At 39.4% G+C, this 24565-nt stretch overlaps 1 protein-coding gene across 1 annotated transcript in view; it reads right to left on the bottom strand.

Moving 5' to 3' along the window:
• The window catches only part of LOC128689803 (uncharacterized), a 28880-nt gene extending 7340 nt beyond the window's left edge, over nt 1–21540 (bottom strand). The window contains exons 1-3 of the mRNA XM_053778282.2: nt 21295–21540; nt 6248–6668; nt 3238–3407 (exon numbers count right to left, since the gene is read on the bottom strand). Of these exons, the coding sequence (XP_053634257.2) occupies nt 3238–3407; nt 6248–6668; nt 21295–21482 (779 nt within the window). The 5' untranslated portion in view covers nt 21483–21540. The remainder of the gene's footprint in view (nt 1–3237; nt 3408–6247; nt 6669–21294) is intronic.
• Nucleotides 21541–24565: the final 3025 nt, after the last annotated feature.

Raw genomic sequence — 24565 nt, 5'->3', positions numbered from 1 at the left:
GAGGGGCTTGGACTTCCAGCAAGCGTGCATGAGCGTGTTAGATAGGAGTGAATGGAGACAAATGATACTTGGGACCTGATGATCTGTTGGAGTGTGAGCAGGGTAATATTTAGTGAAGGGATTCAGAGAAACCGGTTATTTTCATATAGTCGGACTTGAGTCCTGGAAATGGGAAGTACAATGCCTGCACTTTAAAGGAGGGGTTTGGGATATTGGCAGTTTGGAGGGATATGTTGTGTATCTTTATACGTACAGTGGAACCTCAAATATCGAACTTTCTTTGGTCCAGAAGGCTGTTTGAGTGCCTTTACCGAATGAATTTATTCCCATGAGGGATAATGTAAATTAGGTTAGTCCATTTCAGACCCTCAAAAATACACTTATAAAAGCACTTACAAAAATACACTTACATAACTGGTTGTGTTGGGAGCAGTTCGATTTTTGAGGTTCCACTGTACAGTGGACCCCCGGTTAACGATATTTTTTCACTCCAGAAGTATGCTCAGGTGCCAGTACTGACCGAATTTGTTCCCATAAGAAATATTGTGAAGTAGATTAGTCCATTTCAGACCCCCAAACATACACGTACAAACGCACTTACATACACTTACATAATTGGTCACATTCGGAGGTAATCGTTATGCGGGGGTCCACTGTACAGTGGACCCCCGGTTAACGATTTTAATCCGTGCAAGAGGGCTCATCGTTATGCGAAATAATCGTTATGCGAATTAATTTTCCCCATAAGAAATAATGGAAATAAAATTAATCCGTGCAAGACGCCCAAAAGTATGAAAAAAAATTTTTTTTACCACATGAAATGTTAATTTTAATACACACAAACTGAAAAAGGCATGCACAATTACATGACACTTACTTTTATTGAAGATCTGGTGATGATTGATGGGATGGGAGGAGGGGAGAGCATTATCTTCTTACTGTTTAGAAGGGGAATCCCCTTCCATTAGGACTTGAGGTAGCAAGTCCTTTTCTGGGGTTACTTCCCTTCTTCTTTTAATGCCACTAGGACCAGCTTCAGAGTCACTGGACCTCTGTCGCACAACAAATCTGTCCATAGAGCTCTGTACCTCCCGTTTCTTCAAGACTTTCCTAAAATGGGCCATAACATTGTCATTGAAATAGTCACAAGCACGGCTTGCAACAGCTGTGTCAGGGTGATTTTCATCTATAAAGGTTTGCAGTTCAAACCACTCTGCACACATTTCCTTAATCTTTGAAGTAGGCACAATGGATTCCACAACTAGCATAGGCTTCTCAGGGTTAGCCCCAAACCCTTCAAAATCTTTCTTAATTTCCATACTAATTCTCACCCTTTTTACCACAGGGTTGGCACTAGAAGCTTTCTTGGGGCCCATGGTCACTTATTTTCCAGAAACACCACCGAAAACACTGTAATAATACGAAATATTCCGAGTGTATGCTTGGATGTTACCGCGGAGGCTGGCTGGTAAACAATGGGACGGCCGGCACATGTGAGGGCACATTGGACGCGTCTCGGACGAAAATCGGTATGCGGGTTTTTAATCGGTATGCGGGGCAAAAATTTTGCGATAAAAGTAATCGTTATGCGGAAAAATCGCTATGCGATGCCATCGTTATGCGGGGGTCCACTGTATATGCTTCTAAGCTGTTGTATTCTGGGCACCTCTGCAAAAGCAGTGATAATGTGTGAGTGTGGTGAAAGTGTTGAATGACGATGAAAGTATTTTCTTTTCGGGGATTTTCTTTCTTTTTTGGGTCACCCTGCCTCGGTGGGAGACGGCCAAGTTGTTGAGAAAAAAAAAAATACGAACAGTATTTAAATAAAGGGAGGGAAGTTTTCATTGCATTTATGGATTTAGAAAAGGCATATGATAGAGTGGATTAGGGAGCAATGTGGCAGATGTTGCAAGTGAATGGAATAGGAAGTAAGTTACTAAATTCTGTAAGAGTTTTTATGAAGATAGTGAGGCTCAGGTTAGGTTGTGTAGGAGAGAGGGAGATTACTTCCCAGTAAAAGTAGATCTTAGACAGGGATATGTAATGTCACCATAGTTGTTTAACATTTATATAGATGGGTTTGTAAAAGAAGTAAATGCTAAGGTGTTGGGGAGAGGGGTAGGATTAAATTATGGGGAATCAAATACAAAATGGGAGTTGATAGTTACTTTTTGCTTATGATACTGTGCTTTTGAGAGATTCTAAAGAAAAGTTGCAAATGTTAGTGGACGAGTTTGGAAGGGTATGTAAAGGTAGAAAGTTGAAAGTGAACACAGGTAAGAGTAAGGCGATGAGGGTATCAAATGATTTTAGATAAAGAAAAATTGGATGAAAGTGTTCAGATATTTGGAAGTTTACTTGTCAGCAGAAGGGTAAGGTTAAGTACAGAATTGAAGGAAAAAAGGTGAATGGTGCACTGAGGTATTTGTGGAGACAAAAAACATTATCCATGAAGGCATCAACATGGTATCAACACTCTTATATAGGTGGGAAGCTAAGGTTGTAAATGCTACAGCAAGAAGGCTGGAATTAGGGAAGATGGAGTGTCTAAGAGCAATGTGTGGTGTAAATATTATGCAGAGAATTCTTACTGTGGAGTTACTAAAAGTATTAGTCAGAGGGATGAAGAGGGGTTGTTGAGGTGGTTTGGTCATTTAGAGAATGGAACAAAGTAGAATGACTTGGAGAGCATATAAATCTGTAGGGGAAGGAAGGCTAGGTAGGGGTCATCCTCGAAAAACATTGGAGGGAGGGGGTAAACGAAGTTCTGTGGGTGAGGGGCTTGGACTTCCAGCAAGTGTGTGTTAGCGTGTCAGATAAGAGTGAGTAGAGGTGAATGGCTTTAGGGACCTGACAAGTAGGGTAATATTTTGTAAAGGGATTCAGGGAAACTGGTTAGCCAGACTCAAGTCCTGGAAATGGGAAGTACAATGCCTACACTTTAAAGAAGGGGAGTTTGATATTAGTAGTTTGGAGGGACATCTAAACTGTCATATCTGAGCGCCTCTGCAAAGACAGTGATTATGTATGAGTGATGGTGAAAGTGTTGAATGATGATGATGAAAGTTCTTCCTTTCATTTTGGGTCACTCTGCCTCAGTGGGAAACTGCCGATGAGTTAAAAAAAAAAAAACTATCTGGGGTTGGAGAAAGTGTGCGCCAAGTTTTATTTATTCTTTGTTGCTCCAGTACCTAATGAAAGACCTCAAATTCACAAAAATTTTAGTCTAACGCTTACCTTCTTGCAGTAGCATTTTGGAGCCTTTTAGGTCCCTTGGTGTAACTATTTGGAGTGGCAGGGGTACTTATATCAAAAGGGGTATAAAGTTTGCCAGGAGTTCGCCGAGGAGTGCGAGTCGGTGTTCCACCATCTAATCTGTACCGACGACGAGTTGAGTTTCGAAACATCTGCATGAAAATTTTCCTGTTAAATAAGTGTTTATCCATTAAGTTTCAAATGTAAAATATATTAAATTTATCGCAGGAAAACAAGTTGAGCACTGCAGTAATCCTACTGGCCCATGCTAGATAAACCTTACTTACACCCAACCTTCTCACTTGTGAAATTTACACTCAAGCAGGAAAACAATGACACTGATCCTCTTCTAGACTTCTCAATCTACAAATCATCTACCAGCTTCCGGTTCTAGGTCTTCTGTCAACCCACTAACATGAATGACCTCATCCATTTCTGGGTCCATCACAACACAAGGACTAAGAGACGTGAGTATAAGATTTTTTCTCAAAGCACAGAGTATGAAGTCCTAACTTCACAGAACACAACTGTCATAACATCACTGAATTTTTTCTCCACATTTTCTTTCTTCTTTTTTTTTTTCTACACTTCCCTATACTTTTATTCTAGACTGCAAAAGTACCTCTTAAGCAATTAGCACTTCTGGGACAGAAAAATAATAGATTCCTTATTTTTCCTACATCATCTGTTCCTGAAAATGCTGCTCAACTTTTACACATGGCCAACCTCAATGTCACTACAATCTCATCTTCCTGTATCAGACATCACAAGAGCCTGTGGTGGTGGACAAATCTGGAGGTTTACACCATTCCCTGTGATGGCTGTGACAGTTTGTTGGTGAGGTAGCAAGAGACTTGGATGTACACAGTGGAGAGCAAAAATACACTTGTTTGACTAATGCTATGAATGTGCATGTCAGCCATCCTAATATACAGCAGCTCTGCCTAATGATGTGCAATGAAGCTACTTCAGAAGATATAGACAAAGAGCAATGGTTAAGAGTCAACCCTAATTAACACTACAAACACCATCACACAGAATATTTCAACTCACTGAACCCCTCGCCCATTGCTCCTCAGCCAAGCGTGACCAGAAATAGATTCAGATCACTCTTGCCATTCACCTGCACTGCTGCCCCATATATTGTATGGTTTCATTGAACCTTTAGTAATGGTTATAAACTGTATCTCAGAAATAGGTTAGCTTAGGCTATCTCCAACCTCATTCATCAATGTCCTTTCAGGGACTCACAAGGGTACTTACACCTTACTTCATCCCTATAAAATGTTTTACCTTTGATTTTTCTTCTTTAGTTCTTCTGAAGGAATTCAAGTAGGTGCACAAAAATAGAAGCAGAATGTGAGGGGTTTTGAATTGTAGATCAAGGTGGCAAGGAAAGACTAGATTTTCAAGAATATTTATTATTAAACTGAGATATCAGGGTTACAGTAAAAAATTCTGTCACTACAGAGTTCTGAAAATGTAGATGTCGGCATTACATGAAGGTAATACAGTGGACCCCCGGTTAACGATATTTTTTCACTCCAGAAGTATGTTCAGGTGCCAGTACTGACCGAATTTGTTCCCATAAGGAATATTGTGAAGTAGATTAGTCCATTTCAGACCCCCAAACATACACGTACAAACGCACTTACATAATTGGTCGCATTCGGAGGTGATCGTTATGCGGGGGTTCACTGTATTAACAAAATTGTATACACGAGGCAATATTTACAAGATTCTCTCTTCTTTCAACAAACTAGCCATATCCCACCGAGGCAGGGTGGCCCAAAAAGAAAAGCGAAAGTTTCTCCTTTTAAATTTAGTTATATATACAGAAGGAGTTACTAACCCCTTGCTCCTGGCATTTTAGTTGCCTCCTACAACATGCATGTCTTGCTGAGGAAGAATTCTGTTCCATTTCCCCACTGAGATAAGCAGAAATAAACAAGAACAAGAACTAAGATATTGGCAGTTTGGAGGGATATGTTGTGTATCTTTATATGTATATGCTTCTAAGCTGTTGTATTCTGAGCACCTCTGCAAAAACAGTGATAATCTGTGTGAGTGGTGAAAGTGTTGAATGATGATGAAAGTATTTTCTTTTTGGGGATTTTTTCTTTTTTGGGTCACCCTGCCTCGGTGGGAGACGGCCGACTTGTTGAAAAAAAAAAAAAAAAAAAAAAAAACTAAGAAGATAGAAAACCCAGAGGGTGTATATGTATATGTTTGTACATGCATACATTTGCAGTGTGACCTAAATGTAAGTTGAAGTAGCAAGATGTACCTGAAATCTAGCATGTTTATGAGACAGACACCAGCAATCCTACCATCATGTAAAACAATTAGAGGCTTTTGTTTTACACTCATTGGCAGGACAGCAATACCTCCCTAAGAGGTTGCTGGGAGGTACTGCCATCCTGCCAAGTGAGTGTAAAACAAAAGCCTGTAATTGTTTTACATGTTGGTAGGATTACTGGTGTCTTTTTTCTTTCTCAGGTACGTCTTGCTACTTCTGCTTACACTTAGGTCACAGTACACATGCATGTACAAACATATGTACAAACATATATACACACACACCCCTCTGGGTTTTCTTCTATTTTTTTGCTAGTTCTTGTTCATTTCCTCTTATCTCTATGGGGAAGTGGAACAGAATTCTTCCTCCGTAAGCCATGCATGTCACAAGAGACGATTAAAATGACAGGAGCAAGAGGCTAATAACCCCTTCTCCTGTACACATTACTAAAGTTAAAAAGAGTAACTTTTGTTTTTCTTTTTGGGCCACACTGCCTCAGTGGGATACAGCCGGTCTGTTGAAAGAAGACTGTACTAAATATAAGGATATCACTTTTGTTTGCATGGCTATAAGTAGATTGATATGACTATTATACTTGTAAGGAATAACCAGAAATGAAAATGAAATTGGAAATTTTTAAATAAAATAAGCTTTGTCATTACAGTGTATTCTACTGATTTAAAAATATAGTACCTGTGTAAAAGATGAAAATGATGTCCTGACTCCCTGTAATGCACGATTCATCCTCCTGCCACCCTCATTGAAGAATCTGCTTGTCTGTGGCTTCAGCTGTGAAACATTATCATGGATGTTGTTCCAGAGTGGTGCTATGCCTGAGGGCAGCTTCCGAAGTGGTCTATGAGGAAGGGATGACAATGGGTGGAAAGAACGATGGGACCCACTTGTGTGGTTATTGCTGCCATCTTGGGATTTGTGAGGATGGTTTGGTGGGAAATTTGTGCTACTTGATAGACATTCACAAGGCTCGTTATAACAGCTTTCCTCTTGATTGTTGTTCTTAGAGCAATTTTCCTTATCCAAGCAGCTAATGTTAGGAGTAATTTGGCAAGACCCCTTTGCTTTAGGACAATGCTGATGATGGGTGAATGTGTTGCTGTAAATATATACATTATAAAAATTCTGTAAAATAAGTGTGTGTACACACAAACATACAAAAAAGAACATTACAGTTGGGAAGCACATACAGGCAGGACCCACTGTACAACGCTTTGCTTTACGGAGCTTCGCTGATGCAGCAGTTTTCGATTATACCCATTCTTCAGTATTAAGACTTCCTACAATAAATATATTCACTACTCACTATAAGCTAAGGACAAAATACTTAAAGGTAAGTAATGTATGTACTATACAGGAAGGCCCCGCTTTACGGCGTTTCACTTTACGGCGTTCCGCTAATAACGGACATTTCAAATTATGACCAAAACTCACTATACGGCTCCCCCCACCTGACTTTCTAATACGGTCACCGTGCCCCACCCTGTTTGTTTACATTCTCCATGAGCTCAGTAAGCACTAAGTCTCTCCATTTTGTCTGGAAACTCCAAAATTTCAAATGTTTTTAAAAGTTATTTCATATTTTATATATACTCTGATAATTATACTTATGTATACCTGTACCTAAATAAACTTACATACATCGAGTCATTTAAATGTCGTATATTACGTTAATATACACATTTTCATTAATCCATCCATGATATTTTTTTCAAAATTATATAATAAACACGATGCATAACATATAAATAAGATAAATACACCCCACAGTAGAATAAATAAACATAAATGTGAGATGTGAGCAGACGACTTCCACAAGTGACGCCATAATAACAATACTCACCGAGTCTCATTAAATGTCGTATATTACGGTAATATACACATTTTCATTAATCCATCCATGATATTTTTTTCAAAATTATATAATAAACACGATGCATAACATATAAATAAGATAAATACACCCCACAGTAGAATAAATAAACATAAATGTGAGATGTGAGCAGACGACTTCCACAAGTGACGCCATAATAACAATACTCACCGAGTCTCATTAAATGTCGTATATTACGGTAATATACACATTTTCATTAATCCATCCATGATATTTTTTTCAAAATTATATAATAAACACGATGCATAACATATAAATAAGATAAATACACCCCACAGTAGAATAAATAAACATAAATGTGAGATGTGGTAGCAGACGACTTGCACAAGTGGTGATAATAACAATACTCACCGAGTCTCATTAAATGTCGTATATTGCGGTAATATACACATTTTCATTAATCCAGCCATGATATTTTTTTCAAAATTATATAATAAACACGATGCATAACATATAAATAAGATAAATACACCCCACAGTAGAATAAATAAACATAAATGTGAGATGTGGTAGCAGACGACTTGCACAAGTGGTGATAATAACAATACTCACCGAGTCTCATTAAATGTCGTATATTGCGGTAATATACACATTTTCATTAATCCAGCCATGATATTTTTTTCAAAATTATATAATAAACACGATACATAACATAAAAAGATGATAAATACACCCCACAATAGAATAAATAAACATAAATATAAGATGTGGGAGCCTGGTTTGTTTACATAACTCTGCGCCTGTTACCTCTCATGTACTCATTCTTTCTCTCTCTCATTTATTCGTTTTATCTCATTTACTTACTCCTGACCCTACATTAAGACTACAAATATTTTAAGGTAAGTAATGAGTGAACTGTATATACATTTTATCGCTCTGGGATGCTTAAATATCATAGAATAGTATGTGTGGGTGGGGTGGCCTGGCGAGGTAGCCTGGCTATTACAATACATACCACACTTGATTTCTTACAATAAATACTACTTGTCTCACCCTAGATTAAGACTATAAATATTTTAAGGTAAGTAATGAGTGCACTATGTGTGTATTGTACCTTTTTATTGTTTTTTGATGCCTGGTTCTATTGCTAACTTAATATATGTTAGTGTAAACTTGTTATCTAGTGTTTGTATGCATTTATAAGTGGAAAAAAAGGGTGTTCCACTTTACGGCGATTTCCGCTTTACGGCGGTAGCCTGGAACCTAACCTGCCGTATAAGTGGGGCCCTCCTGTATATGCATTTTTTAGGCCTAGTTCTTATTACTCACTTAATATATTATAGTGTAAACACATAATCAAATTTTTATATGCATTTGAAAGTGAAAAAAAAGGGGGCTATGTTTCACTTTACAGGGGTGGCCTAGAAACTAACCTGCTGTATAAACAGGGCCCTCCTGTATACACCAAGGCACATGATGAAAAACAGGGAAAAAACAAAGAGGCTATAATTTCAAAGGAAATAATAATCTAAAGAAGAAACATGAAATGAAAGAAAGGGATATCAGTATAAGAGCTAGGTAATAAACATCAGGTGGGTACAATACATACTTCCACCCCATATATTTTCAAATTACAAAATATTTTACCAAGTGGGTGCCAGAAGGATGTGAATATCAGCATGAAAGCAGTTACAGTGCTGTATCAAGTAAAGGTATTGATGTAATGCTGTTGAAATTAAGTACCAATATCATAACTACTATAACGGCAATTACTCAAGCCAGTTTTCTATTCAAGTACAGAACAATGCTGGTTTTTCCAAAAATTTTATGCCTACTATGACAAATGGCAACTAAAACTGTGTGGAGGAAACAGCTCTCCTTGCCATGAAGCCAATGAAAGATACTGATGCTGTACAGCTTACTGCTAATTAGTGGATAAGTAATGGTAAGAGATATTGACATTATGGTAGAGACAAAGACAGTTTCAGTATACAGAACCTTTACTGATGATGTTTGGTCCACACAGTGGATTTTATCACATCACAAACAGATGTGACTTAATAAGCGACTACAGAAAAAACTGTCAATAAAGGTTACATAGTATTGTATTTGTGTCTGTTTACCAGAGTAAATTAGTGCTGAAATTCTAACAGCTGAATATAGTTAAAATGTGGATGCAACACTGTTCAACTGATGTTATTCCTCTACACAAGTCAGTTCCAACAGGAATTAAGGACTGTGCCTGCAGCTGCAAATGCAGTAGGAGTGCATAAGTGTAAGTTGTGTCTTTGGTATGCCAATGTTTTCAGTGAAATTAGGACATTTCCTGTGCATAATGGTGCCAGTAAAAGAAAATAAACACCTCAGCCACCAAATTAACATGTGACTGGTTCAAGAATTACCAAGCCAAAGGCTGGAGCACACTGACGGTCACTAAGCATAAATAATGTGGCATTTGGACAACTGCTCTGCCCACCCAATATTTATGTTTTATTCATTATTAAAATATATAAAGTATATATACAGCCTCTCCTCACTTAGTGACATACATGTACTCATTTACCAATGACTCAGACTTACGACAGGCTCTCTGACCGGTATGCACACCTAAATACATGTACAGTGGACCCCCGCATAACGATCACCTCCGAATGCGACCAATTATGTAAGTGTATTTATGTAAGTGCGTTTGCACGTGTATGTTTGGGGGTCTGAAATGGACTAATCTACTTCACAATATTCCTTATGGGAACAAATTCGGTCAGTACTGGCACCTGAACGTACTTCTGGAGTGAAAAAATATCGTTAACCAGGGGTCCACTGTAATGTACAGTGGAATCTCGACTTACGAGTGCCCCAACATACAAGTTTTTTGAGTTAAGATTTGTTGCTCAGTCGATTTTTTTCTCCGAGTTATAAGCGAGCTTCAGAACACCACCACTAGTTGGCGCAGCGAACGCCACAACATCCACTCAGCAGTGCACATGTTTACCTTGCCGTGGAAGCATTTCTCGTGTTGTGCTTGCATTTTGTGCAGTTATTTTGCCAAATTTCTCTTTTCTAACCATGGGTCCTAAGAAAGTACGTACAGTGGAACCTCAAATTTCAAACTTAATCCGTTCCAGGAGCTAGTTCTAAAGTCGAAAAGTTTGAAAGGCAAAGCAATATTTCCCATAAGAAATAATGGAAGTACAATTAATCCATTCCAGAAACCCAATAGTAGTATTAAAAAAAAAAAAATTATAGATAGTATTAGATTATAGTTTTACATACACACAACAAATAGTGTTCAATTATCAATAAATTTAAATAAACATAAAATAACATTTTTACTTACCTTTATTGAAGATTGGTGATGGCATCTGGAAGATAGGGAGGAGAGAGAGAGTTGGGGTGTGTTTGGAAGGGAAATCCCCCTCCATAAGGACTTCAGGTATCAAAGCCCTCCATGGGGTTACTTCCCTTCTCTGCCTTTCAATGCCACTAGGACCAGCTTGAGACTCGCTGGACCCCTGTCTCACAAAATAACTGTCCACAGTCCTCTGTTTCTGGCAGCTCTAAGATTTCCCTAAAATGGGACATGGTTCTTTCACTGAACTTGTTGCAAAGATGGCTTGTTTCAGCTTGCTCAGGGTGGTACTTCTCTACAAACATTTGGACATCATTCCACTTGGCGCTAATCTCCTTAATCTTTGAATCGGCATGCAACTTCCTTGCCTTTTCACAAATAATCGTCTTTGAAACACTATCACCTGCCATCTCTTTATCCTTGATCCACACCAGCAACAACTTCTCAACTTAATCGATTGTCTGTGGTCTTTTTTTTGGTTAGCATATCAACACCTTTCGCAACACCGGCTTCCTTGATTTGTTCTTTCTTTGCCAGGATAGAAGCGGTGGTTGACTTGTTTTTCCCGTACATCCTGGCAAGCTCAAGTCGCACACCACTCTCATACTTCTGTATTATTTCCTTCTTTACATCTATGGTGTTTCTCACTCTCTTTACCACAGGGGTACCACTAGCAAGTTTCTTTGGGCCCATGGTAGCTTATTTCACAGTCCCACAAGCACTAAACACAATGAATTACAGTGGAACCTCAAATTTTGAACATATTGCTTATCGAACTCTTCGAAAATCAACCGCCTTTTTCAAATCAACTTTGTCCCTATTATCGAACTTGCCCCTATTTTCAAACCGCCGGGTACCGGACCTGTCTGCATCCCCATGCAGGTGTCGTGAGCCAGTCTGGCTTTGTTGATGCTTGAGTGAACACTAACCTACAATCTCAGTCAAACATTTTATGAATAATTCATTGTGTTTAGTGCTTGTGGAACTGTGAAATAAGCTACCATGGGCCCAAAGAAACTTGCTAGTGGTACCCCTGTAGTAAAGAAAGTGAGAAACACCAATAGATATGAAGAAGGAAATAATACAGAAGCACGAGTGGTGTGAGACTTGTTGAGCTTGCCAGGATGTATGTGGACAGTTATTTTGTGAGGCAGGGGTCCAGTGACTCAAGCTGGTCCTAGTGGCATTAAAAGACAGAAAAGGGAAGTAACCCCAGAGAGGGCTTTGGGGGGATTCCCCTTCCAAACACTAACCCCCAACTCCCTCTCTTCGCCTCCCTATCTTCCAGATGCCATCACCAATCTTCAATAAAGGTAAGTAAAAGTTATTTTATATGTTTATTTAAATTTATTAATAATTGTACACTATATTTGTTGTATGTAAAACTAGTGTAATACTGTCTATAAAATGTTTTTTTTTTTTTTGTGAATATTTTTGGGTTTCTGGAACAGATTAATTGTATTTCCATTATTTCTTATGGGAAATATTGCTTCGCCTTTCAAACTTTTCGAATTTAGAACTAGCTCCTGGAACGGATCAAGTTCGAAATTTGAGGTTCCACTGTAATCGTAAAATGTTACGAGACCCCAGGTTAGTGTTCACTCAAGCATCAACAAAGCCAGACTGGCTCATGGCGCCTGCGCGGGGACACGGACAGAGCGGGCTGGTGGACAGGTCCAGTACCCGGCAGTTCGAAAGAAGGGGCGAGTTTGATAATAGGGACAAAGTTGGTTCGAAAAAAGCAGTCGATTTTCAAAGAGTTCGATAAGTGATGAGTTCGAAATTTGAGGTTCCACTGTAAGTGCAAAGGACAGTGCTGAAAAGAAAAAGAGGATGATGTCCACTGAATTAACCCTTTGACTGTTTTCGACGTATAAATACGTCTTACGAGCCAACGTTTCTGACGTATATATACTCAATAATTCTAGCGGCTTCAAATCAAGCGGGAGAAAGCTGGTAGGCCCACATGTGAGAGAATGGGTCTGTGCGGTCAGTGTGCACCACATAAAAAAAATCCTGCAGCACACATTGCGTAATGAGAAAAAAAAAAAAAAAAAAAACGATCGTTTTCTTGGAATAAAACGCCGACTCTGAGGTGTATTTTCGTATAGTATTTATCGTTGTATTCGCGTTTTCATGGTCTTAGGTGATAAAATGGAAAACACATTACAGAAATAGAGAAGATTTTCATTACTTTGACGATGAAAACGACCTTGAAACTGAGCTCAAATTAGCGGAAATGTTTGATTTTTACCAATGCTCAGGAGTAAACAAATCACACCACACATCCAATACACGTCAACTGGGGAGTCTAATATTCTTTCACTAGTGCACTGATATTATTTATACCATTTTTACAATAATGCAGTAGTCTGCATAACAGTAAATTTTGTATTTTTTTGTATGAATAAAAAATCAAAATAGAAAGAAATAATAATATAAGAGGGGCCTAGAGATGTGACTAATGAACAGAGGATATGCTATTTTAGTGCCAAGAATGTCTACCTTGTTTATTCTGGACCCTATTTTGAAATTGGCATCTTTTTTAATTTGTGTGAAATTGGCCAAATTGCCAATTTCTGACCACTATATTGGGTAGTTCAAATTGGTAAATGAGTGGTTTCTTGTACTCAGCTGATAGATAAAATGGAGTTCTAAAGAAATAGCTATGAGTTTGGTCAACTGGAACAACGAAATTGGCTGAAAACAGGGCTCAAAGTCGGCGAAATCGCCGATACACGTATGTCGTCGATTCCGCTAACTTCGCGGGAGCGTAATTCCGTGAGTTTTCGACCAAATTTCGAACTTTTGGTGTCATTACCATCGGGAAAAGATTCTCTATCATTTCATAAGAAAAAATAATTTTTTTTTTCGAATATTTGGCGACATAGAATGACAGTTTCAGAAAGGGGCCTGAAACAGTCACAGGGTTAAATAATGAAATCATACATAAACATGAGCGAGGTGTGGGGGTTGTGGACTTGGCCAGGCAGTACCAGCGTAGGTCTTCTTCGATATGTACGATACTAAAGCAGGAGTCAATGAAGGCTATAGCGCCAACAAAGCAATAAAGTGTAACAATTAAGTTCATCAATAAAGTGTAACAATTAAGTTCATCAATAAAGTGTAGCAGTTAAGTTCAGTGATAAAGTATAGCAAGTAGCCTATCTTTTCCACCCTCCACCTTCACTTCCACCTCCGCCAGCATCTGTTCTCCAAGGTAAATACGTACACTTTATAAAACCAGTTTACTGCTTTACATTCTCTATTATGTTTTAATATATTTTTGTACAGTATTTCTTATTTATAAATACATTGTTTCAGTGTTTTCCTTATGAAACTAGTGATCTAGCGCAGTTAGCCTCACAAACACTCCGTTTTCAGAAGGGGAAGAATGGGAAGATATGGTCAGAGAGGGAGCGGGTTTTATTAATTCTAAAGTGTATATCATGTTTCTATGTTATATATACTGTTTATTATGTCAAATTAGATCAATTGTGATAAGTAAGCCATGGAGCTGATATTAGCGTTATGGTGAAGTATTTTCTCCTGCCTCCCGACAGCAGGAATTCTGCTGGAACGGATAAATGGCATTTCAATTAATTACAATGAGAAAAAGTGATTTGATATACTACGAGCAAATTGAGTTACAAGCTAGGTCACGGAACGGATTAAACTCTTAAGTCAAGGTACCACTGTATATTAGAGCAGATTTTCTCTAATCTGTTTATTACAATATACAGTGGTACCTCATGTTTCAAACAGCCCCCAACTCGAACAATTATGTAAGTGTATTTTTGTAAGTACGTACTTTAGTAAGTGTATTTTTGGAGGTCTGAAACGGACTAATCTAATTTACATTATTCCACATGGGAACAAATTCGTTCGGCAACTGCACTCGAACAGCCTTCTGGAACGAATTAAGTTTGAAACTCAAGATACCACTCTACAGTACACTACTGTATAAGCATTTAAAAAATATACCAGAAATGTTATAAATGGTACAAATGTGACATTCAAACAATATCAAAGATAGTTCACACAAACCCACTACCATTATATTATGCTCCTCACTTAGTGACAAATTCGTTTACTGACGTGGTCTTAGGAATGGAATTCCATCGTTAACCCCTTGACTGTCGCAACCCCAAATCCTGAGGTGTCTCCTGGTGTAAAAAGAAAAAAAATGAAATGGAGAATCTTTTCCCGATTGTAATGACACCAAAAGAACAAAATTTGATGGAAAACTGACGGAATTATGCTCTCATGAAGTTAGCGACCTCAGTAATATTTACGAATCGGCGATTTCGCCCACTTTGAACCCTATTTTCGGCTAATTCCATTGTTCCAGTCGACCAAACTCATAGCTATTTCTTTAGAACTCCATTTTTTCTATCAACCGAGTACAAGAAACTGCCCATTTACTGATTTCAACTACCCAATAACATGGTCAGAATTTTGCAATTTGGCCAATTTCACGAAAATTAAAAATATGACAATTTCAAAATAGGGTCCAGAATGAACAATGCAGACATTCATGGCTCTAAAAATAACATTTTCTTTGATCATCAGTCACATCTCCAGACCCCTCTGATATTACTCTTGCTTTCTATTCTGAATTTTTATTCGAACAAAAAATGAAAGATTTACTGTTATGCAGACTACTGCAATATTGTAATAATTGTATAAATAATGTCAACCCATTCATGACTGCATATCAGAATGGCTACTTGGACATTTATTGAAAAATGACATCATTTGTTTACTTTTGAACATCGGCAAAAATCAAACATTTCCCCAACTTTGAGCTCCATTTTGAGGTTCTTTTCATAGTAAAACCAATCAAAATCACTTCTATTTCTATAATATGTTTTCCATTCTATTAAATGAGACCAAGAAAACGAGAATATAACCATAAATACTATACGAAAATAGACCACAAAGTCGGCATTTTAATTAAAAAAAAAAAAAAAAAAAAAAAAAAAAAAAAAAAAAGTCGGATTTTTTTTCTCATTATGCACTGCGTGCTGCAGGATTTTTTTTTATATGGAACACACTGACCACACAGACCCATTCTCTCACATGTGGGCCTACCAGCTTTCTCCTGCTTGATTTGAAGCCGCTAGAATTTATGAGTATATATACATCAAAAAGCGGTGGCTCGTAAGATGTATATATACGACCAAAACAGTCAAAGGGTTAAGTGAGAAGAGGCTGCATAGTATTTCTAATTAAAAAATTTAACCAAGGTATTTAATGTTGATGAAATGCATATACGTATAAAGATGAGTGTACAAGGTGATGTCAGGCAAAGATACAGACTTTTCCAATCAGCTGGTTCAGAGACTTGTTCAAGTACTGCATAACTAAATATAACCAGAATAATCCAACAATGCAATCTATGTTTAGGTTAGGTGAGGTTAATGACAATTTCACTAAATTTATACATATTACCTGGAGTTTACCTGGAGAGAGTTTCGGGGGTCAACGCCCCCGCGGCCCGGTCTGTGACCAGGCCTCCTGGTGGATCAGCGCCTGATCAACCAGGCTGTTGCTGCTGGCTGCACGCAAACCAACGTACGAGCCACAGCCCGGCTGATCAGGAACTGACTTTAGGTGCTTGTCCAGTGCCAGCTTGAAGACTGCCAGGGGTCTGTTGGTAATCCCCCTTATGTGTGCTGGGAGGCAGTTGAACAGTCTCGGGCCCCTGACACTTATTGTATGGTCTCTTAACGTGCTAGTGACACCCCTGCTTTTCATTGGGGGGATGGTGCATCGTCTGCCAAGTCTTTTGCTTTCGTAGTGAGTGATTTTCGTGTGCAAGTTCGGTACTAGTCCCTCTAGGATTTTCCAGGTGTATATAATCATGTATCTCTCCCTCCTGCGTTCCAGGGAATACAGGTTTAGAAACCTCAAGCGCTCCCAGTAATTGAGGTGTTTTATCTCCGTTATGCGCGCCGTGAAAGTTCTCTGTACATTTTCTAGGTCGGCAATTTCACCTGCCTTGAAAGGTGCTGTTAGAGTGCAGCAATATTCCAGCCTAGATAGAACAAGTGACCTGAAGAGTGTCATCATGGGCTTGGCCTCCCTAGTTTTGAAGGTTCTCATTATCCATCCTGTCATTTTTCTAGCAGATGCGATTGATACAATGTTATGGTCCTTGAAGGTGAGATCCTCCGACATAATCACTCCCAGGTCTTTGACGTTGGTGTTTCGCTCTATTTCGTGGCCAGAATTTGTTTTGTACTCTGATGAAGATTTAATTTCCTCATGTTTACCATATCTGAGTAATTGAAATTTCTCATCGTTGAACTTCATATTGTTTTCTGCAGCCCACTGAAAGATTTGGTTGATGTCCGCCTGGAGCCTTGCAGTGTCTGCAATGGAAGACACTGTCATGCAGATTCGGGTGTCATCTGCAAAGGAAGACACGGTGCTGTGGCTGACATCCTTGTCTATGTCGGATATGAGGATGAGGAACAAGATGGGAGCTAGTACTGTGCCTTGTGGAACAGAGCTTTTCACCGTAGCTGCCTCGGACTTTACTCTGTTGACGACTACTCTCTGTGTTCTGTTAGTGAGGAAATTATAGATCCATCGACCGACTTTTCCTGTTATTCCTTTAGCGAGCCTTTTGTGCGCTATTACGCCATGGTCACACTTGTCGAAGGCTTTTGCAAAGTCTGTATATATTACATCTGCATTCTTTTTGTCTTCTAGTGCATTTAGGACCTTGTCGTAGTGATCCAGTAGTTGAGACAGACAGGAGCGACCTGTTCTAAACCCATGTTGCCCTGGGTTGTGTAACTGATGGGTTTCTAGATGGGTGGTGATCTTGCTTCTTAGGACCCTTTCAAAGATTTTTATGATATGGGATGTTAGTGCTATTGGTCTGTAGTTCTTTGCTGTTGCTTTACTGCCCCCTTTGTGGAGTGGGGCTATGTCTGTTTTTAGTAACTGAGGGACGACCCCCGTGTCCATGCTCCCTCTCCATAGGATGGAAAAGGCTCGTGATAGGGGCTTCTTGCAGTTCTTGATGAACACAGAGTTCCATGAGTCTGGCCCTGGGGCAGAGTGCATGGGCATGTCATTTATCGCCTGTTCGAAGTCATTTGGCGTCAGGATAACATCGGATAGGCTTGTGTTAATCAAATTTTGTGGCTCTCTCATAAAAAATTCATTTTGATCTTCGACTCTCAGTCTGGTTAGCGGCTTGCTAAAAACTGAGTCATATTGGGACTTGAGTAGCTCACTCATTTCCTTGCTGTCATCTGTGTAGGACCCATCTTGTTTAAGTAGGGGCCCAATACTGGGCGTTGTTCTCGATTTTGATTTGGCATAGGAGATGAAATACTTTGGGTTTCTTTCGATTTCATTTATAGCTTTTAGTTCTTCCCGCGATTCCTGACTCCTAAAGGATTCTTTTAGCTTAAGTTCGATGCTTGCTATTTCTCTGACCAGTGTCTCCCTGCGCATTTCAGATATATTGACCTCTTTTAGCCGCTCTGTTATTCTTTTCCGTCGCCTGTAAAGGGAGCGCCTGTCTCTTTCTATTTTACATCTACTCCTCCTTTTTCTTAGAGGAATAAGCCTTGTGCATACATCGAGTGCCACCGAGTTAATCTGTTCTAGGCATAAGTTTGGGTCTGTGTTGCTTAGTATATCTTCCCAGCTTATATCGGTTAGGACTTGGTTTACTTGGTCCCACTTTATGTTTTTGTTATTGAAGTTGAATTTGGTGAATGCTCCCTCGTGACTAGTCTCATTTTGTCGGTCTGGGGCTCCTCGCATACATGTCTGAACCTCAATTATGTTGTGATCTGAGTATATTGTTTTTGATATGGTGACATTTCTTATCAGATCATCATTGTTAGTGAATATGAGGTCTAGTGTATTCTCCAGTCTAGTAGGCTCTATTATTTGCTGGTTTAAATTGAATTTTGTGCAGAGATTTAAAAGCTCGTGTGAGTGTGAGTTTTCATCAGAGCTGCCTCCTGGTGTTATTACTGCAACAATATTATTTGCTATATTCCTCCATTTTAGGCGCCTTAAGTTGAAATCCCCCAGGAGCAAGATGTTGGGTGCAGGATCAACTTTTCACCAGCAGGACAATATCAGAGCCTTCTCAAAAATATTCTCCATGGTTACCAATCAAGTCTCACAACATCTTACTCCACCGATACCTCCCTCATTAACCAATGGTTTACCCGAGAACTCAAATATTGCAAGGCAATCTCAAAGGTATGGTGACCCCAGAAGTGCAAAAGGCGTTCAATACAGTTAACCACAATATACTGGGGTTATCCTAGGTAATTTCCACATATGTTACTATGTATGATGACTCTAATCACCTAAATTTGAGTAACTTTATGTATAGCTGTACGTAAATAAAATCACTTGCATTTCAAAAGGCATTTGCAGAATACCTGCAACCAAGGTGAAGAGGAGCAAGCACTGACCATGGAATTTAATGCCAAGGTGCAATTTGGTCTATGGCTAGTGTGTAAACAAACTGTGGCCTCAAATACCCTATGTACCATCTAAACAATGCTCAGTCTGTGCAACACCTGAGTATCTTCACCTGGGAAATGTTTTGCCAGTCATAATAAAAATACCCAAGTGTTGCACAAGTTTCTTATTTAACAACTTCTTGTTATTCTAAACCATTTATTCAAATGTTCAGTCTTATTTTTAAGTATCTCAATTCAAGATGAAGATCTCAGAATTGTTGTACTTTGTTTAAAAGCTGGAAGAAATCACCAGGGAAGGGCCAAGAATAAAAGGATGTGGATAGAAGTATTAAGGCCACCAAAGTCACAGACATTTTTACCATAAGAGCAGTAAATAACTGGAATAAACTTGATCAATTTTCCCAATCCACCATCCACAAAATTTTTAGTGGTTTATAAGACTTCAAAGTAAAAACTTTGCTATAAATAAAAATGGTCAGCAAAGCACAGAAGGTAATGCCTGCTGGGATATACATAGTAACACACTTTATATCATATTTAAAAAAAGAATTTTTTCTTATCGGTAACCCCTGATTATTAGTAATTCAGGTTAATCCAAGAAAGCCAAGCAGTATGGCTTATTTCCACTGGAGTTCTTTTAAGGTCCTGCCCAAGGACACAACCAATGACAGATAACCATTCCTTAGTACAGTACGTGTATCAATTTACTTACAGAATTTAACCTAGGCCCTTTCCATTGTGATCAGAACACACTACCACTGTGCTACAAGCTTTCTGCACTTGAAGAGCAGAACAGGCTGCCTGACCATGTGAAAGCCAGTCTCAGCATAAGCTAGTTTAGGAAGAAAACTACAAAGTACCTCAAGTGATGCCACAGAAAAAGGAGGAAAGTGAGCTCTTATATAGTAACTGTTACATTCAAACGTTTGTACGGTTAATATTAAAATTATTTTTCCTTTCTGATTCACATGTAATTTTTTTCACACGTTTGATTTACTCATACGCATTTTATTACTCATATGCTTTTACTGTTAACAATCATGACAGATTTTTACTGTAATAGGCTGTTAAATGTAAGGTATGAAAAGGACTCCAATGGAAAGTCACTGTTTGATTTCTTTAAGTTATCCTAAGTATTTTACATGTACATAATGCTATGCACAACAATTACAATTATAAATTTTTTTGTAAAATCACACCTAAATATAATTATTGTTATTAAACCCTGTTTTGTTTCTGACTGAAATATTTTCCATGGAATGTATTATAAAAACTGAGAACCAAAGAAATATACTTCAGTTCACATCGACTACAACATGAAAGTAACATGCAACAAGGAAATGTAGGTTTGGAAGTACACAATGCAAGTCATTTTCTTCACAAAGGTATTTATTTGCTGGGGAAATCTTTTAATTGATTCATTCTAAATAGTCTATTAAGGCCATTATCCTTAATGCATAAAATTTTGCATATCTATTACAGTATTTTCAAAGTGCAAATTCTGAACCTGAATAAAGAATGCTAGTGGTCTCAATATTCCCGGGTCACCAACTGATCAATACTAATATTTTTACTGGGAAAGTTCTTCCATACATATATTTAGTAAAGTTATCAGCAATTACTAACCTAACCTAATCTAAAATAAACCAAAATTATATTCTTGCTTAAATGTGGTTAGTTATAGTTTAAAAAGTCACAAAACCTGCCGCCAAGAGATTTGAAGGGCTTTTGTTCCAAAAAATTTGATTAAAAGCCTTTCAAATCTCTTGGCGGCAGGTTACCCTAGGTTAAATCTACACAGTAAACTTTTTATGTATGTATATCACATATGCAATCAATACCATTGTTAAAAAAATGATGTACACGGCCTGAATAAAAATTTGACCATCCCACCAACACTAGCAAGGCACCGCCCCTTGAGCTTGTATCCAACACTTAAATCACCGAACCCTGTGTAAAAAAAGGAAATGACATCAACAGCATAAATGTCAAGGTTGTAATCAATATGCTTATCAGTTATATATCCCCGGGGCTGACGTCAGAGCAGCAGAACAAGTTACTGATGACTAACTTGTGTGTGGGAGGCGGTGGTGGCAGGGAAGTTCTCCTCTGACAACCCTCCTCCTGCCTGAACCTCTCCTGCAGGTTAACACGGCTGCCGGGGGTGCTCGGCTGGTAGTCCTGGCTCAGGTAATTCTTAGTGCGGGTGCTGTGGCGGGTGTTGAAGAAGGACCAGCTCCTGGAGAGTGTGGCTGCCATCACTGCCTGGGGCGCCGCTGCTGCCGCTCTGTTTCAAACACGCCGCCGCCGCCGCCGCCGCCATCAACGGATAACCTGTAACTTTGCCAAACCTCTATTTATTTATTTATTTATTATAAATTTGTGCACACATACAGAGGTACAAAAAAATACAGATAAGAGCAGTATGCCAAAGCCACTTATACTATGCATAGCATTACGGGCTGGCTTAAAATTAACTTAAGATTAATTAAGCAATGATGAAGTCAGTGATAAAACATTAATGTAAACAGATTACTATAAAGCACAAGTGAGTATTACAAAGACAGGTCATATGAAGGATTCTGTTAGGTAGTGTATTTAAAAAATAATAAAGTTAGATTGGGTTTTAGGTTTAACATTTATGTGATATAATTGTGAGAAACATTTAAGATATACAATTTATAAGGTTCAGTTATTCAGTATTTATTTGGTTTTGGGTGAGTAAGTGATCTTTGAGAAGAGACTTGAATTTATAAACAGGTAGTGTTTCTTTTATATTTACAGGTAATGAATTCCAGATTTTAGGGCCTTTTATGTGCATTGAGTTTTTGCATAGTGTGAGATGAACACGAGGAACATCAAAGAGTGATCTGTGCCTTGTGTTATGGTCATGTGTTCTGTTGAGGTTGGCAAGGAGATGTTTGAGGGGAGGGTTAATATCAGAGTTAAGTGTTCTATGTATGTAATAGGTGCAGTAATAAGTATGGATGTTTTGTATGGTGAGTAGGTTTAGTGTATTGAATATTGGTGGAGTGTGCTGCCTGTAGTGAGAATTTGTTATCATTCTAACTGCAGCCTTTTGTTGGGTAATTAGTGGTCTGAGATGGTTAACTGTTGTTGAGCCCCATGCACAAATTCCATAGGTGAGATAGGGGTAAATAAGAGAGTGATATAGGGCCAGGAGGGCTGACTGTGGAACATAGTACCGTATCTTCGATAGTATGCCTACAGTCTTGGAAATTTTCTTAGAAATTTGTTGTATATGTGTATGAAATTTGAGTCTATTATCAAGGTGGATTCCTAAGAATTTTCCCTCTGTTAGCTTTGTGATAGGTGATCCGTTTATCATTATGTTAAGAGGGACATCTGTAGCTCTGTTACCAAACTGAATGAAGTAGGTTTTGTCAATGTTTAGTGTAAGTTTGTTAGTCCTCATCCAGGTAGATATTTTCTGTAATTCGGTATTTACAGTATTGGCTAGTGTGACTGGGCTCGGGTGAGAGAAGACGTATGTAGTGTCATCTGCAAATAGTGTGGGTTTGAGTAATTGCGAAGCATTTGGAAGGTCATTTATGTATAGGAGAAAGAGAAGAGGGCCAAGGACACTTCCCTGTGGGACACCAACTGTAATTGGTTGCGCAGTCATTGTCCTCTTCGCTTTCGGGCTGAGTGGACGCACTGCGCAAACAGCTCTTGCTTTCTCTGGTGCGCAACTTCCTGTTTTCACCAAGATGGCTGCCAGCTACCGCAGGCGGAGCAACACCGTGTGTGTTGACCTTGTTAAAGGGGCAATATACCCCACGAATGCCCCTGTTTTATTACCAACGATTATACGGGACACGTTTGGCATTGATGTTGAAGACTTACACGGAATAGCACTTAATGGATCATCACGAATCTTCATAAAGTTCTGCACAGTGGAGGCATATGAAAGGACGGTGACTCAGTACCAGGAGAAGAACATCACCGTATCATCTGGTCTGGAGGTACGCCTGCGGGATGCCTCAAAATACTACACCTGGGTGAGGATCCGCAACGTCCCTTTCGAGGCAGACGATGTAGATATCAGAGAGACATTTCAAAGATATGGTGAGGTGCATGACATTACTTTAGTTCGATGGACGGAGGGAATCTATGAAGGGTTGCCGGCTGGATCTTACACCGTCAAGATGTCTTTAAGAAGACCTATTCCATCGTATGTTGTCCTGGAGGATTTTAGGACACAGCTGTACGTGACCTACGCGGGACAACGAAAGACGTGTCGCCTGTGCGGCGCTTTTGACCACATGGCGGCCGGATGTGGTAGAGCAGCAGCGCCGCGGCCTTGGGAGCGGCAAGTAGCCACGGAGTCTCAGGCGGAACCTCTACCGAAGAATTTGAGTGCGGCAGGCAAAGGTAATTGGGCGGACGAAGTGGAGGGCGTGTTGGAGAATTGTGTGACACTACCAGTGGCTTCGGATATTCCCCCGCAAGCGGGCCCGGGAGTTGAGCAGCAGCCTGTGGGGGTGGGAGAGACCGGTGCTCCACAGGAGTTATCTACGCCCCTACAGGAGGTGATTAAGTCTTTCCTGGATGTGCCTGCGGAGGAGAACCCAGCTACAGACAGGAGCATTCTGACGGTTGAGAAGGACTTGATTGAGCAGATTCCAGAGCCTCTGGGGTCAGAGCCTGGCATGTTGCAGTTGATACAGGTGGAAGCTGAGGTGCACAAGGGCAATGGAAATACTGATATGGAAATTGAGGGCACATCTAGAAAGAGGGCTGGAGGCTCGTCGGATGAGGAGGTTATAACACCAGCTCAGCGTACAGGGACGAAGACGTGGGCAGGAGTGATTAAGAAAGGGCGGAGTAGTGTACAGGGGGGGGAGGGGGTACAGGCGGGAAAGAGTGTACGAGAAAAGACAGAAGCAGCAAAAAGTGGAACAGACAGGACACAGAGACATAGAGGAAAGCCACCCTTTCTGAATCTTTAAGTGTCTAACGATAAACGTGAATGGCCTTAGAGCTGACGGTAAACGAGTATGGTTGGAGGATGTTTTGCGGCGTTTTAATATTGATGTGTGTTTTATTCAAGAACACAATTTCAAGTACAGCAGAGAGTTGAGGCTGAACGGTTTTAGGATGTATGTTGGTAGTTCAGGGAAATTAAAGGGTGGGGTGGCAGTGGCAGTGAGGGAGTCCAGCCCATTCCACATGCTCAAGTGGGAAGAGGGAGGGGAGGGGAGGGTGGTGAGGGTGGAAGGGATATGGGGCGAGATTAGAGTATGTTTTCTGGGGATATATATGCCGGCAGATAGTAACATACGGGTTAAGGTGAATTTTGTAAGGGAGGTTTTGCTTTT

Source organism: Cherax quadricarinatus, chromosome 22 (assembly GCF_038502225.1).
Source record: "Cherax quadricarinatus isolate ZL_2023a chromosome 22, ASM3850222v1, whole genome shotgun sequence".
NCBI classification, from domain to species: domain Eukaryota; kingdom Metazoa; phylum Arthropoda; class Malacostraca; order Decapoda; family Parastacidae; genus Cherax; species Cherax quadricarinatus.
This window is presented reverse-complemented; position numbering and strand designations above follow the sequence as displayed.